This window comes from Coccinella septempunctata, chromosome 9 (assembly GCF_907165205.1).
Source record: "Coccinella septempunctata chromosome 9, icCocSept1.1, whole genome shotgun sequence".
Classification (NCBI taxonomy): Eukaryota; Metazoa; Arthropoda; class Insecta; order Coleoptera; family Coccinellidae; genus Coccinella; species Coccinella septempunctata.
The window spans coordinates 11,848,153-11,863,436 of NC_058197.1; the positions used below are offsets into that span (position 1 = coordinate 11,848,153).

General features: G+C 34.1%; 3 protein-coding genes across 4 annotated transcripts; 2 read left to right on the plus strand and 1 right to left on the minus strand.

Moving 5' to 3' along the window:
• The first annotated feature begins 2,493 nt into the window (after nt 1-2,493).
• On the plus strand, nt 2,494-7,567 carry LOC123321107 (coiled-coil domain-containing protein 63). The gene is made up of 10 exons (XM_044908609.1): nt 2,494-2,889; nt 2,958-3,224; nt 5,133-5,323; nt 5,946-6,120; nt 6,188-6,370; nt 6,427-6,577; nt 6,636-6,727; nt 6,838-6,958; nt 7,289-7,392; nt 7,477-7,567. The coding sequence occupies exons 1-10, from the start codon at nt 2,803-2,805 to the stop codon at nt 7,525-7,527; spliced, it is 1,422 nt and encodes a 473-aa protein (XP_044764544.1). The 5' UTR covers nt 2,494-2,802; the 3' UTR covers nt 7,528-7,567.
• A 949-nt stretch (nt 7,568-8,516) lies between these two features.
• LOC123320368 (coiled-coil domain-containing protein 42 like-2-like) lies at nt 8,517-11,726 on the plus strand. Of its 2 annotated transcripts, none has more exons than XM_044907664.1 (5): nt 8,517-8,851; nt 9,210-9,408; nt 9,824-9,997; nt 10,057-10,212; nt 11,331-11,726. In XM_044907664.1, exons 1-5 carry the CDS (start codon nt 8,709-8,711, stop codon nt 11,685-11,687), a joined length of 1,029 nt encoding a protein of 342 aa, XP_044763599.1. In that variant the 5' UTR covers nt 8,517-8,708; the 3' UTR covers nt 11,688-11,726. The 2 variants fall into 2 exon arrangements, with proteins under 2 accessions (XP_044763599.1, XP_044763600.1); XM_044907665.1 differs by having other exon boundaries at nt 8,722-8,851; nt 9,205-9,408.
• Nucleotides 11,727-12,900: 1,174 nt separating this feature from the next.
• Nucleotides 12,901-15,130, minus strand: LOC123320010 (double-stranded RNA-binding protein Staufen homolog 2-like). Its single transcript, XM_044907141.1, has 8 exons — nt 14,867-15,130; nt 14,717-14,817; nt 14,406-14,660; nt 14,050-14,302; nt 13,592-13,989; nt 13,328-13,531; nt 13,152-13,276; nt 12,901-13,088 (listed from the first exon to the last, which is right to left on the minus strand). Exons 1-8 carry the CDS (start codon nt 15,027-15,029, stop codon nt 13,034-13,036), a joined length of 1,554 nt encoding a protein of 517 aa, XP_044763076.1. The 5' UTR covers nt 15,030-15,130; the 3' UTR covers nt 12,901-13,033.
• Between the last annotated feature and the right edge of the window lie 154 nt (nt 15,131-15,284).

Below are 15,284 nucleotides of genomic sequence, written 5' to 3' on the forward strand. Positions count from 1 at the left end.
TGTGTTATCCGGAAAAACTCTGAAAATGTCCCAGGAATTTTCACTGTAATTTCAGTGAATAATTTTTAGAATTTCGTTATCTAGTTATAGTTCTAGAAAACCTTCAAATGCAGAAGGTTTCGAAATATGGATCAAATGGATACAAATATCTCTAGCAAAAACTGGACAACATGATTCATACTAACATGCCTTAGTTAACCACTACACGTGTTTCGCTATCATTGTTGCATCTTCAGGTGGGTGAAGGTGAAGTGTGATAGCGAAACACGTGTCGTGGATAAATAACTTTTCAGTTTTTATGGTTTTTTTGGTTTTTGGTCGATTATTGGCCACATCAATTCCATATATAGTTCTTGTTGTTATTATGGATGTGCCTGCTAGTCACGAAAGGCAAAGGTGATGAGTTTTCTGCATTGGTAGATTTGTAAAAAGAGAAGTGATTCAGGGTTCCTGTAAAGGATAAAATTATGAAATTTTATGAATTTATTTTCCATCTGAAAAGAATAATTTTCTACGGGCAGAAGAGCCATCGTCAATATCCAACAAAATTTTCGAAAATTTATCACATTTTCAGGTTTCATTTGGGAAGTGAATTGACATCGAAATTCTAAATTTCTATATTTTAGTGCTAGTGTCTCTTTCACTATACAAATCTACAGGGTGAGTCTTTGACTCGTACAAATATTTTAACAGTAGATTATTGAGGTCAAGAGAAAAACTTTTTTCCTATACCACTATTTCCGATTCAGCCCTAATAAAAAGCCATTTCAAGTTTTCATAATGCCACCCCTGGAATAACAAAATAACCTTCAGAATAACTAGTTAAATCTGTAACACTACACATCTGTGGATCATTTAAACAGAGTTGTATTCAGACAAAATACACAATTTTTCAAATTTCACAGATACTTCCTTATTTTTGAACATCGAATTAATCGAAAACGGTGCATTATAAGAAAAAATATGGAGAATACTTTTATTTTACAAAACTTTCAAATATTCATTAGATAGCGTTTACATATGTAGTTTCAAGAGTTGGGTTCATTGAGTTTTAGGTATTTTTATTGTAGGTAATTGTCATAATGAGAAGACGTGGGTGATATCTTGTGTTAGAAAATATTCACCGAATAAATGAAAAACTATATTCCGAAATTCATTCCATTCGATAGAAACGTTTGTGAGATAGAACTGAAAATAGCATTTTTTTATGGTTTCTCAACAGCCTATATCTTTTAAACCGAGCCAATTCAGAAAAAATGGTAAAGGAAAAAAGTGTTTCTTTTGACCTCAAGAATCTACTGTTGAAATATTTTTACGTGTCAAAGACTCATCCTGTAGAGATTCCTTGATCTTGAAAATTTGTGAATCGAATAGTTTCTCACATCTACAAAGTATATTATTAATTGTTTTCATATGTACAAAAACTAGAATAAGACAAAACTTTTATCTGTCAGAAATTCGAATCCAACAATTCTCTTGTCTATCAGAATTGGTGTGACGCTACTTAGTTTCCATTCTGCCACTAAGCTATCAATTTTTTCATGTGACAAAAAATGAATCTATCGGTTTCCTTATCTAACGTTTTATGAGTTAAATACTGGCATTATTCCATTTATACCAATTCTCTCATTCAGCAGCATCTATCGGAAATCTATTAAATTTCGCATCCAGCATAAATGAGAACTAGTTGATTGATAATTATTTGATTTACTACAAATAGTACAAATCTATCAATTCTCCCATCTCATCATCTGCCAAGTATCATCTACTAGTTCTACAAGTACAAGAAATAGAATCTGACTTTCATCTGAAAAAAATGCTAGTCTACCAAAAATAACATACACATCTATCCATTTTTTCAACTTACAACTGAACTGTAAATCAACCGAAAAGTAGAATCTCCTTTCACCATGAGTAAAATATAAGCATTCTGTCACAAAAAGCCAAATTTTAATTCAATATGAATCTATCAATTCTCTTATTCGAAAAAAATTTTAGAACCCCACTTATAATTCTCCGGTAGCAACAGAAATCATGTGAACACCCTCACTTTCATAGAAATTTTTCTTTATTTCGGAAACCATGAGGTTGTCATATAGGAACTAAAACATCATAAGATTCATATTTATATTTTCTCTGAAAATATCAGATGAAATGTAGGTTGTTCCATTTGAAAAAATCAACTTTTTGCAGTGTCTGTGTCGAGTTACAAGATGAAGAATTTTGGAACACCCTGTATATCACAAACCAAGTTTTTTCTACTCGAAACTCGTGCTCAGGTTCTTAGTGACCTATAATGAAAATTTCAGCTTCCAAAAATATGAAATGTCTTTTCTATGCCTATTTCATTGGATCCATGTTTTTTTCATTTTTTTTGTGGAAAACCTTTGATATCTCCGAAAGTATCAGGAATAAGGATTGGCAAGTACAAGACAAAAACACTCAGATGGAGATAGAAATGTGAAAAAAAGTTATAATAAACAGGATGTCCCATTTGAAATAGCGAAGTTTGTACTATTCTTCGAAAATATTTTAGTGAGATGGATCAGAGGCGTATAATCCTAGCCCCGGCCCCAATTCTTTCAAAAATGGTGGAATAGCCAACAAACATGAACCCTCGAATGTCCTGAATGAAACCCAGCACGACATTCATTATCGAACGTCGAAAATTTCAGCATAATTTCTTGTATCGATCAAACAGCACAAATGGCAAGCTCCATTTAACTATATCACCAACTGCATCGCAGGACATTTGAATCCCGACAGTTCTTAGGAAACGTTCGCTCGAAGAAAACTGGCAAAATGCAGAACCCCAAAGGATCCAACCATAAGGATGAACTTGACATGGATAATTTGGTCGAATCTGAATTGGCCAGACTGAAAAGACAGGTAAATTTTGAGATGGATTCTATCGAGGAGGATCAATAAAGATCGAAAATATTTATCGACGTTTTTAGTACAGAATCATGGAAGGCGACAGAAAGGCTTTCTTCGAGGAGATGAACACCAAGTTGGCCAAACAGAGGGCCATCATTCAGACCCTGAGAAACGAGAGAAATCAGCTCCTTACAGATCTGAAAGTAGCAACCAGTGCTTCCAAAAAAAGGACCACAAGAGCCCTTTCAGCTAAAATAAATAAGATGCATTGCAGTTACGAAACGTACGTGGAAATTATTGAGAAAGAAAAAAGTGATTTGAAGGAGTTGAATGCTCAGATAAGGAAGGTAAGAGGATTTTGAATTACCTACTGGCTAGAAACGCAAGAGGTGAAGTCTCCAAAAACAGCATTGACTAATCTTCTAAATCCTCGATTTTTTCTAAATTGTTGAAATTGCGCCTTGTTGATTCAATTCAACTGTTTATCATGAACAGTAGTTCTAATTTCTGATCAGAAGCTGTAAGACGCCCAGTTTAAATAGAGAGCACAGAGTATACCGACGCCAGTGGGTCGAGGATCATCGTAATTTGACAGTTGAAGCAATAATCGTTTCGTTTAAGGCAGCTATTGGTGAATATTTTATTCTTATTGACGATAATGTCTATCTTCGCCGTAGTCACCTGATTAATAAAGCTCTGGAAGCTCCTCTTCACTTGAATTCTTTCTCTCTGTTATACACACCTAGAGTTTCTCATATTTTCAAAAAAATTTTTTCTATGAAACTCTCCATTCTTTCATTATTTTCTGAAAAACGAGGATATCAAGTGAGCATACCAGTATCTGATCAAAATAATCAGTTTGAAACGAATATTCCTGAAATAAATTGGTAGGTCAGTGATATCAATTGTTGAGCAATGTATACAGGGTGAGTCTTTGACTGGTAAAAATATTTCAACAGTAGATTCTTGAGGTCAAAAGAAACACATTTTTCCTTGCCATATTTTCCGAATCAGCTCTGTTTAAAAGATAGAGGCTGTTGAGAAACCATAAAAAGATGTTATTTTTAGTTCTATCTCACAAACGGTTCTATCGAATTAAATGAATTTCAGAATATAGTTTTTCATTTATTTGATGAATCTTTATAGAACACAATATATCACCCACGTCTTCCAGTTTTCTCATTATGACCATTACGTACCATAAAAATACCAAAATTTCAAGGAGCCCAACTCTGGAAACTAAGTTAGTCACTATCTAATGAATATTTTTGTTTAAATAAAAGTATTCCTCATATTTTCTCGTATAATGCGCCGTTTTCGAGTAATTTGATGTTCAAAAATTAAAAACTATCTATGGAATTTGAAAAATTGAGTACTTCGGCTGAATATAACTCTGTTTAAAAGATTCACAGATGTGTAGTGTTACAGATTTAGATGGTTATTCTGGGGGTAATTTTGTTTTTCCAGGGGTGGCACAGCTCATTATGAAAACTTAAAATGGCTATATGCTATATCTTTTTATCAGGGCCTAATCGGAAAAATGGTTAAGGAAAATAGTGTTTCTTTGCACCTCAAGAATCTACTGTTAAAATATTTGTACGAGTCAAACACTCACCCTGTATACAAGTTAGGTGTTGCGGATACAGGGGGATAACTTTTATAAATAAACTCAATGTCTCAATCAAGTTTATTTACCATACTGACGTTACAAGGTGGTTCGTGGGGTTCTTTGGATTTTTTCATCGAACATCCCTTAAATGATGTCTGCCCCAATGGAATCATCACGTGATCAACCTGACCCCTTTCTTTACTTGGGAGAGAAATTCTCAGAAAACCATTGAACACCATTTTACAGACATGAGTATCAAAAAGTATCAACTATTTGTTATTTATAGAGGGTAGAGAGCTAAAGACTACCCTGCACAGTTCGATATTGGTTTTGAAGTGTAAATTTTTGTTGGAATTGAAAGCAGAAAGAGTTTCGAATTGCGCTGAATTTGCCGAAGTACGCAGGGTGTTACGAAATAAGTACGAAAGCTCTTAGGGGATGATTCATTGTCAACAACTAATATAAAAATTGTTTCTCTTATTATTGCTGAAGGCTTCTTTCCCCTTCAAGAAGACTTATCAATATTATTCACTCTTTATAACAACTCCTTTAGAAAAAAACAGTTGTCCGTTTAAGACTAGAGGTAAATTTTCTAGATGGGAAAATCTAGATTTCTCAACTCAATTTTGCTTTCCTTCGTTTATAGATAGAAAAAAAAATCGATCAGATTAGAGGAAACGAAGTCACGGAATCACAGTTCAGGACCAGGTTACAATCGGGTAAAAAAAGCATTGAACTGCTGGAAAACAAACTACAAACCTGCATCAAGCGATTCTGCTCTGTTCTGAGTGAAAATAAAAGGCTGAGGGAAGAAATTGATCACCTCCTCAAAGAGCGGTAAGTATATTCACCGTAATCTATAGGAAATGTTACAAAGAATGCACAAAATTTGAAAGTGCAGTAATACACATAATAATATTGATAGTATTACAATGTAGAATTTCAGTCCATTATCCTCTACTGGAGATATCTTCTTAGATTTTTCCTCTGATGTATTCATCTTATACTCCCCCTTATTTTCCTCTTGTAATTTATTAAAAATCCTATTTAGCCTTCATCAATTATACAGAAACTGCTTGGGTGGACTTTTTGTCACCCCATCATATTCAACACTCCAATCCTCCAGGTGAACAAAGGTGTCAAAGGTTTGGAACCGGAAATAATGAACAGATGTCTAGGTAATTTAAGGGATGTAAAATTGAAGTGAGCATCCGAATTTCTGATTCACATCTGGTTGAAACTCGAACATTTGTCGGAAGATAGGTTTGCTACCGATCCAGAAACGTGCTCTGATAAAATATTATGTGGGAGTTGCTGCAGTGTGATTGTTTGCCAAGAGGGATATACCCTCTCTACGGAAATACATACAGCCTGCTTCCCTTTCTTTGAATAAAGACTAGACTATAAAAACTATAAATAATAATTCTAGGATTTAGATGAAAACTCTTTTTTTTCGCAGAGCCAACTTCAATGCTATATGGCAGGGTTTGTTAGGCAAATTATCAGATGGAAAAAAATTCATATTATATATAATCGAAGAAGCGACTTTGGCATATGACACGAGAGAAGAATGGTGCGCAAAACTTCACGCTTTGAAAATGAGAGCCAAAAACGACGAAATTCTTCATACCCAGGTGGAAATTTTGAAACTCCAAAGTTAAAATGAAGTGATAGATTAATAAAGAGTTAAACTTTATTCAGGATCTTCGAGAAATGCAAAGAATAATGGACCACGATGACAAACTCAAAGAATTCCTCTCCGTCAAAGGCCAGAAGAGGATCATGAAAGATCTTGAGATCAAAGAGCAGCTTAGAAGGGAGGAAATAATGAGAAACGAGCAGAAACAAGTTGAAATATACGAAATAACTCTGAAACAAATACAGGTGAGTTAAGAGCTTTAAATTTTTGCTTGTCGCAGTAGGTATCAATGTTTTTTCAGGATTTCTGTCAAGAAAAAGACATAGACCGAATAGCTGCGAAATATTTGAAACAAGATGAAGAGAATTTTGCCCTATTCAATTACGTCAATGAGCTTCATCATGAACTGGAATGTCTGAATAAGGAGTTGGATGAACTTAAGTTGGAACTCGGTAATTGATGATGGTAAAGTTATTTGAATAGTATCATCAGAATACTTAAAATTTGCAGAAGAACAGAAGACTTCCTCTGAAAACGATGCTAAGCATAAACGGAGTAATATCGACATGATCGATGACTCTCTGGAGAAAATTAAAGTTCAGGTAGGAAAAAAATTGGGTATTTTGATTCATCCACCGCAAAGAACAGAGCTAGAGTATTCAGATTCAGTTCAGTACAATACTCTTTTATTATATACTGTGTGGTTTTTTAGGCTGAAGAGGAAGAGGTGGGATCCAAAGAAAGTGAAGAGAAACTTCAAATAATCATGGATGAGGTGCATGAACTTTTCAATATACTGGACTGTGATCAAGTGCCAATACTAAAACTCATTGGTGAGTGAAGTGTAAAATTCATCATTCATAATAAATAGTTGCTGACTATTGGTAACTATACCTGCAAGGCGATATAAAATGATGTATTTAACTAGATAGTGCCATATGAAGAGTTTTCTCTTGGAAGCTATGAATATAAAAACTTGTTTGCCTTATATAAGATTTCCTCACAACAGAGTGCAATTTAGAATATGTAATTGCATGCAAAAAAACTGTCTTTGATTCAGGTATACTAAGTTTAGTCCAAGACTCGCAGTGTATACACTTAGCGAGAATATTATTGAATTTTAACACTAACATGTATTACCAGATTATCGATTTTTTTTTAAGGTGACAATGCTACAATCAATTCCAATAACATCATGATCTACCTCAGCCTAATCGAGAAGAGAGTCTCTGAACTTCTCACTTTGGCGTTTGTGACAGATGCCTCCGTAAGTAATTTTTTCATGTTTTCACTCTTGGATAACATTAAAAGAGGGACAATTTATTTTCACTGTAGTCTCATCTGCTTTCAGATTTTCAATGATGACGAAGGATTGTTTTTGGAGTTGGAGAATATATCGTGACCAAATGAATAAATAATAAGAAATGCATTGCAAATAAATTGTTACATTCCTTGGACTCCAAACGTTTTTATTTATAAACTAGCCCACTGTTTTATTTGGCTTAAGTTCCTATTAGTTATTTATTAGGTTGTACTTTTTCTTCACCTAAAATATAATCAGGGCGCGACCATATAATGGTATAAGCAAAGATTATGCTGAGTTACTAAGAACTTATTCCTAAGAAAGGGACCAGTCTAATTGGCAGATGACGTGCACGTGTTTGACATCTGCATTAATTTCTAGTAACTCTGCATAAACTCACCATAAATGTGGGCATTGTATCGAACAGGGGCGTATCGATTATAACGACGCGGGGTGGGCTCGAGGGGCAGTTTTAGTGTTCTGAAGAGCGGAGTGAACAGTGAATCCTAATTCAATTAACCCTGAAAACGTTACAAAATAAATAAGTGACGCACCAAAACAGAGTCAGATAGTACGAAATAGTTTTCGAATGAGTGAAAATAAATAACTGTGAAAATAAATTCAGTTGTATAATTGTGTAAATAAATTATTAGTATTGTACTTTGCACCTGTAGATAAATTTAACAAGGTGACTGCCAAAGCAATTTCCAAAAATTGGCATAGATAAGGTAGGTAGTTATAGTTTAGTGTTTCTCGAACAAATATTGAAGGGATTGACAATATACATACCTACTATTCAAAAACAAAGCTATTATTTGGTTGCTACAAAAAGAAATAGGCATATGTAAACTTCAAATTGAATCAAACCATCAATTAATGTAGGGATAGTGTAGATATGTGAACAAAGAATAATTATTTATACTTATAACTTGATTTAAAATCACGTGTGTATTTTACAAAAAAAGTAAATTCATCTACATGAGTGAGTCTCGAGGCAAGCATTTTCCTTTATAAAAAGCATTCAAATAAAAATTTGTTTCATTACTGATTTACTTTGAATATTAGGTGACCTATTAAAGCACACCTAAGATATATAAAAATAGACAACTTAAGTATATACACCCTTTATTCATTCGATCTGTGAATTGCTTCATATTGAAGTTTCCTACTGTCATTCTTAAAAAATCGCGGTTTTTGTCGGTTACGCGTGAAAAAACGCCGTTTTTCCGGTTCTTCAAGTTAATAACGACTGTGAATTGATTTATCGAAATTGTCCGGAAATGGATAGCACTACTAGAATCGCCAAGGATCTCCTTTCGAAAGAAGAGGGTCTGGAGAGAGAGAATGTTATGTACAAGACAAATCCTATAGAAGGCGTACATGATGCTTGGAAGTTGAAAGAAACAAAAATCAAGAGAGTCGAGTAGGTATCTTTGAAATTTAGCAAGGAGTTAAAATAAATGATCGTATGAAGATCAAAAGGGCGGTTCCTGTTGAGAATTTCTTCAAGACCGGAAGGTTGCACCAAGCTCCAAATTTCGAAATTTATTTCTAGAAGAGTGTGCTCTTCGAGAACTCGAGAGAAATATTTTTTCGAATATCGAAAAATGATTTTATTTTCCTCTTCAAATAAGAATAAGTTTCAGAGTAATTTTCTTTCGAACGTGTAGCTAACCAGGGATATTATGGAATTTTACTTCTTCATATTTATCTGTAACATTCATGAATTGGTCAGATAAACTGCGTGTTTTCTGATTTCCTGAAATTATTTTCAAGCGTAGGTCCCCTACCATGGATTCACCACCGATATCTCCATACATAGAGCTTCGTAATGCAGAAAAAGATTTACAATTAACTGAACGAAGATTGGCCAAAAAAAGGAAGGACCTGATTTCAAGGAAGGATGTTTTGGACACCCAATGGTTCGAACTTTCCCAAAGAGAGAAAGCTCTGAGGGACAATTTCATCATATTCAGCAAGGTGAGAACTTTGCACGAATATAGTATTCTAGTTGTACACTAGCTGTGACTTCCATTTTGATCAGCTTGAAATGGGAAATACGTACTACCACTGAAGTATCGTTATGAATTTCAGGTAGATCAATGAACCAACAAATCCGACTTGTTTATAAATCGGTGTAAATTAACAGGTTAGGTAAGCTAGGTGTAGATCAGTTAGCCAACAGATCAGAAGCTAATAGATTCACATTATTTTAAATAGATCAATCATCAACTGATGACTCAACCTTCTGATACCTAGTTGATCACCATAGCCAACAAATTCACTTTTGATAAGGTATAGATCAAGTCAGCAGGATCACCTTTAACTTGGGAGCTTCATTTAGTTTCTTTTCCAAGTGAAGAGCTTCAAAAATTTCTGGGTCGTTTTATTGCAGTTTCTCAAAACCAACCTGGAAAAACGTGAAAGGGCCATGAAGAAGATTCAGACGGACACTGAGAACGTCCAGAACCGTACTGCCGAAATAAACCTCCTTAGGGAGAAATACAACGTCAAATTGCAAGAATTTCGTTTGATGAGGCAGGAAATACAGAAACATTCGATATATCCAGTTAGTATAAACTTTTTCAATATCACATTTTGAGATTTAAAATATGTTCTTTTGTATAGGCATTCCTGGAAGAAGTGATGGATTTGGTTAGTGGCGAGTTCAAAGACATAGAGGATCTGCCTAAACGCATGGAAGTCCTCCTTATTGCTAGAGAAAAGTTGACGAAGCACCAAGCCGAACTGCTTAATAGTCTGGAGTGCTCCAAAAGGGTCATGGTTAGTATAGTCATTCCTATATACTTTTTAAACAAGTGTGATTATTTTGGTTTATGCCACACAAAAAATAGTTATTTTATGTAGCAAAAACAGAAAACTGTCTATTACTGTTGAGCCTGCAAATTCATAGCAATAGCTCGTAAATGGTCCTAAGGTATAAAGTGATAAAAAAAAATCATCATAGTTTGAGCTTGCCATTCCATTTTTAAGGTCAAATACAGGGTCTTACGTTCAAAAAAGTGTAACTTTAATCTATATCTTCGTTTTCGAAGACCCTGTATATATGACAATATATACAGTTACTGCACAGTTTCTGTATTAATGATACTGCATTTTGAAAATGCAGTTGTTGATATACAGTAACTGCACAGTTTCTGCATTGATAATTTTGAATTTTGAAAATGCAGTTGTTGACATACAGTATAACTGCACAGTTTATGTATTCATAATTCTTCAGTTCAAAAATGCAATATTTGAAATACAGTTACTGTATACTGAATTGATAATTATGCTTTTTAACATGCAGATTTCTATATACAGTTACTGCACAGTTTCTGGATAGATAAAACTATTTTGAACGTTTCGAAAATAAAGTTTCTGATATACAGTGATCACACAGTTTCTTGTAATGACTACGTCATTACCGATTATGCCCGAAAGGTCTGTCCTTTGTTGGAAGTTAGAACATGTTAAAGTTCCCAAGGAACTTTTTGGAAGGATGCAGCCTTCTGAGTCTCCGACAGAGAGTGTTTCTTTTTTTGGTTTTTCTATACCCGCCAAAGGAAGGTTCCTGATCAATATAAACCGCATTCGTGCTATTTTTTTGGCAAAGGTCTTCGCCTACTCGTTTCTTTTAATACATTTTCCCTTAATTAATATTTACGTTTCACCAGTAGTATTTGGTTAGAAGGGTACAATGGAAGAATTTAACACACACACTACAGCTTCTGTTAAACATTAGTTGATTGCCCGTAGTTTCAGTTGAACAACTAACACTATAAGAGCGCACTGGATGACATGGCAACAAAATTTGCACTAATTCCAACTGTTGGAAAGTTTTCAGTTTTCACAAAATCGAACCAATGAAATCAAATCTCACAATTCTGTATTGTTGTCAGGGACAATTTATGGAATCCAAAATACTACAGATAATAGGCCTCAATAACACTATAGCCTGTCTGCAATACGCCCACGATGATGCAATCAATCGTACAATAGAACTGGATAACATGGTGGTCAATCTCAAAACGACCATTTTGAAATATGCTACTGATCTTACTGCCAACAAGGCAGCAATCAAGAATTTGTACTCTCAAATGTGTTCGAAGCAGAAGGTGGTAGAGAAGCACAGGCACAAGAATGTTATTAATCAGTTGGCTGAGGTCAATCAAGCTATGAAAGACTATGCAAAGATAATTTCACTTATGAGAAGAAGGAGTAGGAGGGAGAGCAGACTTTCTAGAAAAATTCAGTAGCTTTATTATGCCGTCTTAAAATAAATTGATTTGAGTTTATAATTTATTCATTCTCAACCGGTTCCTCTGTGTACTCCAGCTACTTAGGAAAACGTAGGATAACGCCTTCATAGATTGGAGCTTAATTACAGGAAAGTCCCTTACGATTTGATGCCCCATTCAAATTTGAAACTGCAACGGCCGGTTTCATAATCAAACCAAAAGTCCCTTTAATTTTAATAAAGTTTCCTTCAACCCTACTAAAAATGACAGTAAAGGAAGCTTTAAAGCTTAAAGTAACTTCAAATTTGAATATGAAACAGGACGTAAGTTTTAGAGGGAATAGTAAAGGATTAAATTTTTAATGGAGCATTAAATTTTAACGGACTTTCCTGCAACTGGGAGAAAAGGTAGCCAAATAACGAAATTAATTCGGATAGTGGGATATGAAAATCAACAAATGTTACGATCCAATAAATATACCTACTATATATAGTCAACCACCATCACATCACATATCAATGGAAATTCCATTTCGTCGAGAAAGAGTAGAGAAGAGCCCTGACTATGGTTTCGGTCTTATGTCTATTTGACCTCGTCAAATTTATGAGTATTAATTTGATAATTACAAAAAATTAATAAAACATGAATATATCTAACAAAGCATGAGCATCTATAACTTAAAACAGACTCAGTCTAGTTATACTAATATATTTACTATTGTAATCAAATTCAAACCGAATTACATAAATGTTCAAGGAGATATGGTGTCAAAAATGGCGTCTGGCGCCCCTATATCATCTAGAAATAATGGACATGAGTTAAATTGTGTGTAGAGATCAAATAGACACGGATGTACTGAACCATTGTACAGTCATATATTTGTTTATGTTTTGTTTCGTTTTGCCACAGTTCCACACTTGAAATTTAATGAAATTTTGTAGAAATTCTATAGGGGTTATGGTAACCCATAAATTAAATATTTTATATAGAAAATTTCGGTGAAATGACTTATTTTTATGACTTCTACCTTCTGTAAAAAAAAGTCTCACCTTTGAAAACACCCTGTATATACCCTCCAGTACCTAGTATATATTCTCGAAAAGCAATTTGACTTGGCTTTTATTTTCCAATAAAAAGATTGGAAAAAGATATTGTGATCAATACTTCTATCCAAACAAAAAAAACAATCTATTTAGGGTTTTGCTATAGTTTGTAATAGAGAAAAGATAAGTACTGAACACAAAATGTTTATTTTTAAAAACAAAAAATAACAATTCAGACATAAAAAAGGAACAAAGGAATTCGTGTCTTAAATTAAAATTGTCATTATAAAAATTAATATTTCGAAATCTGTGATGTGTACCTCAAAGTTCTTCAGTGTGTTCTTTTGTGAGCCATATGTAGTTGTCAAATGAAAATCTGAAAAAAAAATTATTTAAAATTCTCATAATAGACTTGTAGTAAAATATCAGCAGAATATACCTTGCGATATCCAAGTCATTTTCTTCCACTCCCTCTAACACATCAAGTTTATGCAAGAATTTCAAACCATTCAGAGCAGCATACTCTTGTGATGTTTCGATGTTTGAACCAATTCCCAAACAGATCTGAAATTGCATCAAACATTAATTGTACATTGAATTTTTTAAATTGTTTACATGAGAAGGATTCAGATCTAGACTCAATATGGAGTAAAACCCCGATTTTTTCCTTGGCATTGTGTGAAACTGCACGTTCAAATTTAGAGCTTTTCCTGTCTCTGCTAGTTTCTCCATTGGGGACCAATCATTACCACTATTCTTTTTTTTTTTCGATTTTTTACTCTCTTCATCATCAAGGTTCGTTTGAGTTTCACTTTTTGCCTGGAAATATATGATAAATAGAGAAAAGAGGATTTTATAACCAAAATAGTGAATACTAACACTTTCATCACCTGAACTGAAAAAATTGACCATATTGTTCAGAGCGTCTTTCGTATCATCTAATAGAGTTTTTGAAGCTTTTCTCTTTCCTCCCTTCAGTTTAGTAGTGCCATCTGATGTTGGATCAACGTTCAAATCTGTAGGTAAATCTAGATCAGGTATTATTTCAATCATCTTCTCTGCAGCTATTCTCTTAGCTTCTTTCTTCGATCTGCCTTTGGCACTTATTTTCTCCGGCCCTAATGTACACTCCATCTCGAAAATTAGTTTATGTGCTGGTCCCGATCTTTCCAATTCGTTGAATTCAAGAGAGAGCCTCCTCTTCTGAGCGTATTCATATAGAATACTTATCGGAGACTTCAATTTAGCTTTCGCTTTAGCACACTCAACTTCTTTACCTATAAAATTATATATGATAGCTTAGAAGCACAAGTAGAAAAGCTGATGTTGAAAGTCACCTTCGGTAGTGCATAGGCTGCTCTTATCCGAACCTTTTGTCTTCAAATATTTTATAGCTTTCATAGCAGCATCGTGTTTAGCAGACTGAATCGTGTGGGCTTTAGCAAAGAAACTTTGGCCATCTACATCTACCTCGACGCTGAATGGACTTTTGGGTGGTTCGTCCAAATGAGCTACTTCCTTCCAAAATGAGGAATTTGTAAATTGAGATTTTTCCTTTAGTAGTTTCAAATTTATCACTCTATTTGATAACTGTAACAAGAAGACCTTTGTAAGATCCTGGTAGATTACATCATAAAAATTAATAAAATGTCGACACAAATTTCAATTCATCATCATATAAATTCAAGTTTACCACTGGATCAACCATATAATAATGTATCTGGTAGCCATGCTTCAATCCTAGATTATTAAGAATCACGGTGGGAGGTGAATTTTCATCAATTACATCTATGTCTTTAGGGCGTATCAAAGGTTTTTTATAAGTAGTATTTTCGATTGCTTCTTTGGCAGCCTTTTCCTTAGCTTCTTTCTTGCTTTTCCCTGAACCATAAAATGTTTCGTCTCCAAGTTCAAGCGAAATATTGAATATTCTCTCTTGAACAGGACCCTATAAATAAATGTATTCATGGGTATTTAAAGAAAAACTTCTTTTTGATGACAAACCTCCTCACTTTCCACATTGTAAGCGAATTCTATTTTGTTGAATTGTACCAGGAGATTGACTTCCGATCTGTAATTTCTCACAGAGCTTGTACTTCTTTCACCTAGGAAATTTCTTAGAGGTAAAAAAATAATTTCTTATTATCAACTCACTTTGTACAGCGTTTTTCGATATATATTGCGAAAGAAAATTTTCGGACGGCTCTGGAATACAATGAGATTCTTTAAAAAATTCTTCCAGATTGAGCTCACTCTCCATGTATGAAGAGGTTAGAAGAATACTACAATTAATTATTACTATTAATAGTATAGACATAATGGAAGTGAAAAGTATATTCTAAAATGGAAAGAATTTAGTAAAGAAACGAAGAACGATGCGACCATGCTTTGCCGTGCACTATTATTAAATGGCAGATGGCACGATGGCAGGACGTTTTGTGAATCCAAAAAAACCCAAGCAAGGGAATTACCCAGATCCACAGAGTATTCTATTCTCTATTTCAGAGATGGGCTTATGCCTTCTGAAGCGAACGTTCTTTAGTTTTCATTGGGTTAGGTTAGTTCTTTGGCT

What these genes read in the sequence shown, in the direction of transcription:
- LOC123320368 (XM_044907664.1), top strand. Translation starts at nt 8,709, where the DNA reads ATGGATAGCACTACTAGAATCGCCAAGGATCTCCTTTCGAAAGAAGAG. An exon ending in AGAAACATTCGATATATCCA is followed by an intron (nt 9,998 to 10,056) that starts GTTAGTATAAAC and finishes TCTTTTGTATAG; the next exon opens with GCATTCCTGGAAGAAGTGAT. An exon ending in AGTGCTCCAAAAGGGTCATG is followed by an intron (nt 10,213 to 11,330) that starts GTTAGTATAGTC and finishes TATTGTTGTCAG; the next exon opens with GGACAATTTATGGAATCCAA.
- LOC123321107 (XM_044908609.1), top strand. Translation starts at nt 2,803, where the DNA reads ATGCAGAACCCCAAAGGATCCAACCATAAGGATGAACTTGACATGGAT. An exon ending in GATCACCTCCTCAAAGAGCG is followed by an intron (nt 5,324 to 5,945) that starts GTAAGTATATTC and finishes TTTTTTTCGCAG; the next exon opens with AGCCAACTTCAATGCTATAT. An exon ending in TGAACTTAAGTTGGAACTCG is followed by an intron (nt 6,578 to 6,635) that starts GTAATTGATGAT and finishes TAAAATTTGCAG; the next exon opens with AAGAACAGAAGACTTCCTCT.
- LOC123320010 (XM_044907141.1), bottom strand. Translation starts at nt 15,029, where the DNA reads ATGTCTATACTATTAATAGTAATAATTAATTGTAGTATTCTTCTAACC. An exon ending in CAGCCTATGCACTACCGAAG is followed by an intron (nt 13,990 to 14,049) that starts GTGACTTTCAAC and finishes ATAATTTTATAG; the next exon opens with GTAAAGAAGTTGAGTGTGCT. An exon ending in AATGACTTGGATATCGCAAG is followed by an intron (nt 13,089 to 13,151) that starts GTATATTCTGCT and finishes TTTTTTTTTCAG; the next exon opens with ATTTTCATTTGACAACTACA.